Below are 361 nucleotides of genomic sequence, written 5' to 3'. Positions count from 1 at the left end.
CAGACCCCATGAATGATACTTAAATCAATATCTCATTACACGAGTACCATTGTCAGCGTGGAGTATGCCACGTGCATACCTCTGATCCAGTTTCTGGCCGTTTCCCAGCAGTCCGCAGGCCAGAAGAACCCGCTGGCGTTGCAGCTGATGGCGCAAGGGCTGTACAACCACTCGACCATCCCCATCCGGGAGGAGGACGACGAGAAGATCCTGCCGCCCGTATGATCCTCGGTCTACGGGTCGTCCCTTCCCTACCAGAGCCGCTGAGACGAGGACGAGGAGGACGAGGGTCTTCCGAGACGACGGCAGGAGCGATGGAGGACGCGCTGGAAAGGAGGGCGGAGTGAACGAGGAGGAGGAG

The 361-nt window shown here is 59.0% G+C and overlaps 1 protein-coding gene across 1 annotated transcript in view; it reads left to right on the top strand.

Annotated features, from left to right (window-relative positions):
- The window catches only part of LOC119592937 (homeobox protein engrailed-like A), a 10,960-nt gene extending 10,605 nt beyond the window's left edge, over positions 1–355 (top strand). The window contains exon 4 of the mRNA XM_037941828.1: positions 112–355. Coding sequence (XP_037797756.1) covers positions 112–225 — 114 coding nt within the window. The 3' untranslated portion in view covers positions 226–355. The remainder of the gene's footprint in view (positions 1–111) is intronic.
- The last annotated feature ends 6 nt before the right edge of the window (positions 356–361 follow it).

The sequence above is a fragment of the Penaeus monodon genome, chromosome 31, assembly GCF_015228065.2.
Source record: "Penaeus monodon isolate SGIC_2016 chromosome 31, NSTDA_Pmon_1, whole genome shotgun sequence".
NCBI lineage: Eukaryota > Metazoa > Arthropoda > Malacostraca > Decapoda > Penaeidae > Penaeus > Penaeus monodon.
Note: the sequence above shows the minus strand (reverse complement) of the source record. Positions and strands in the feature narration are given on the sequence as shown.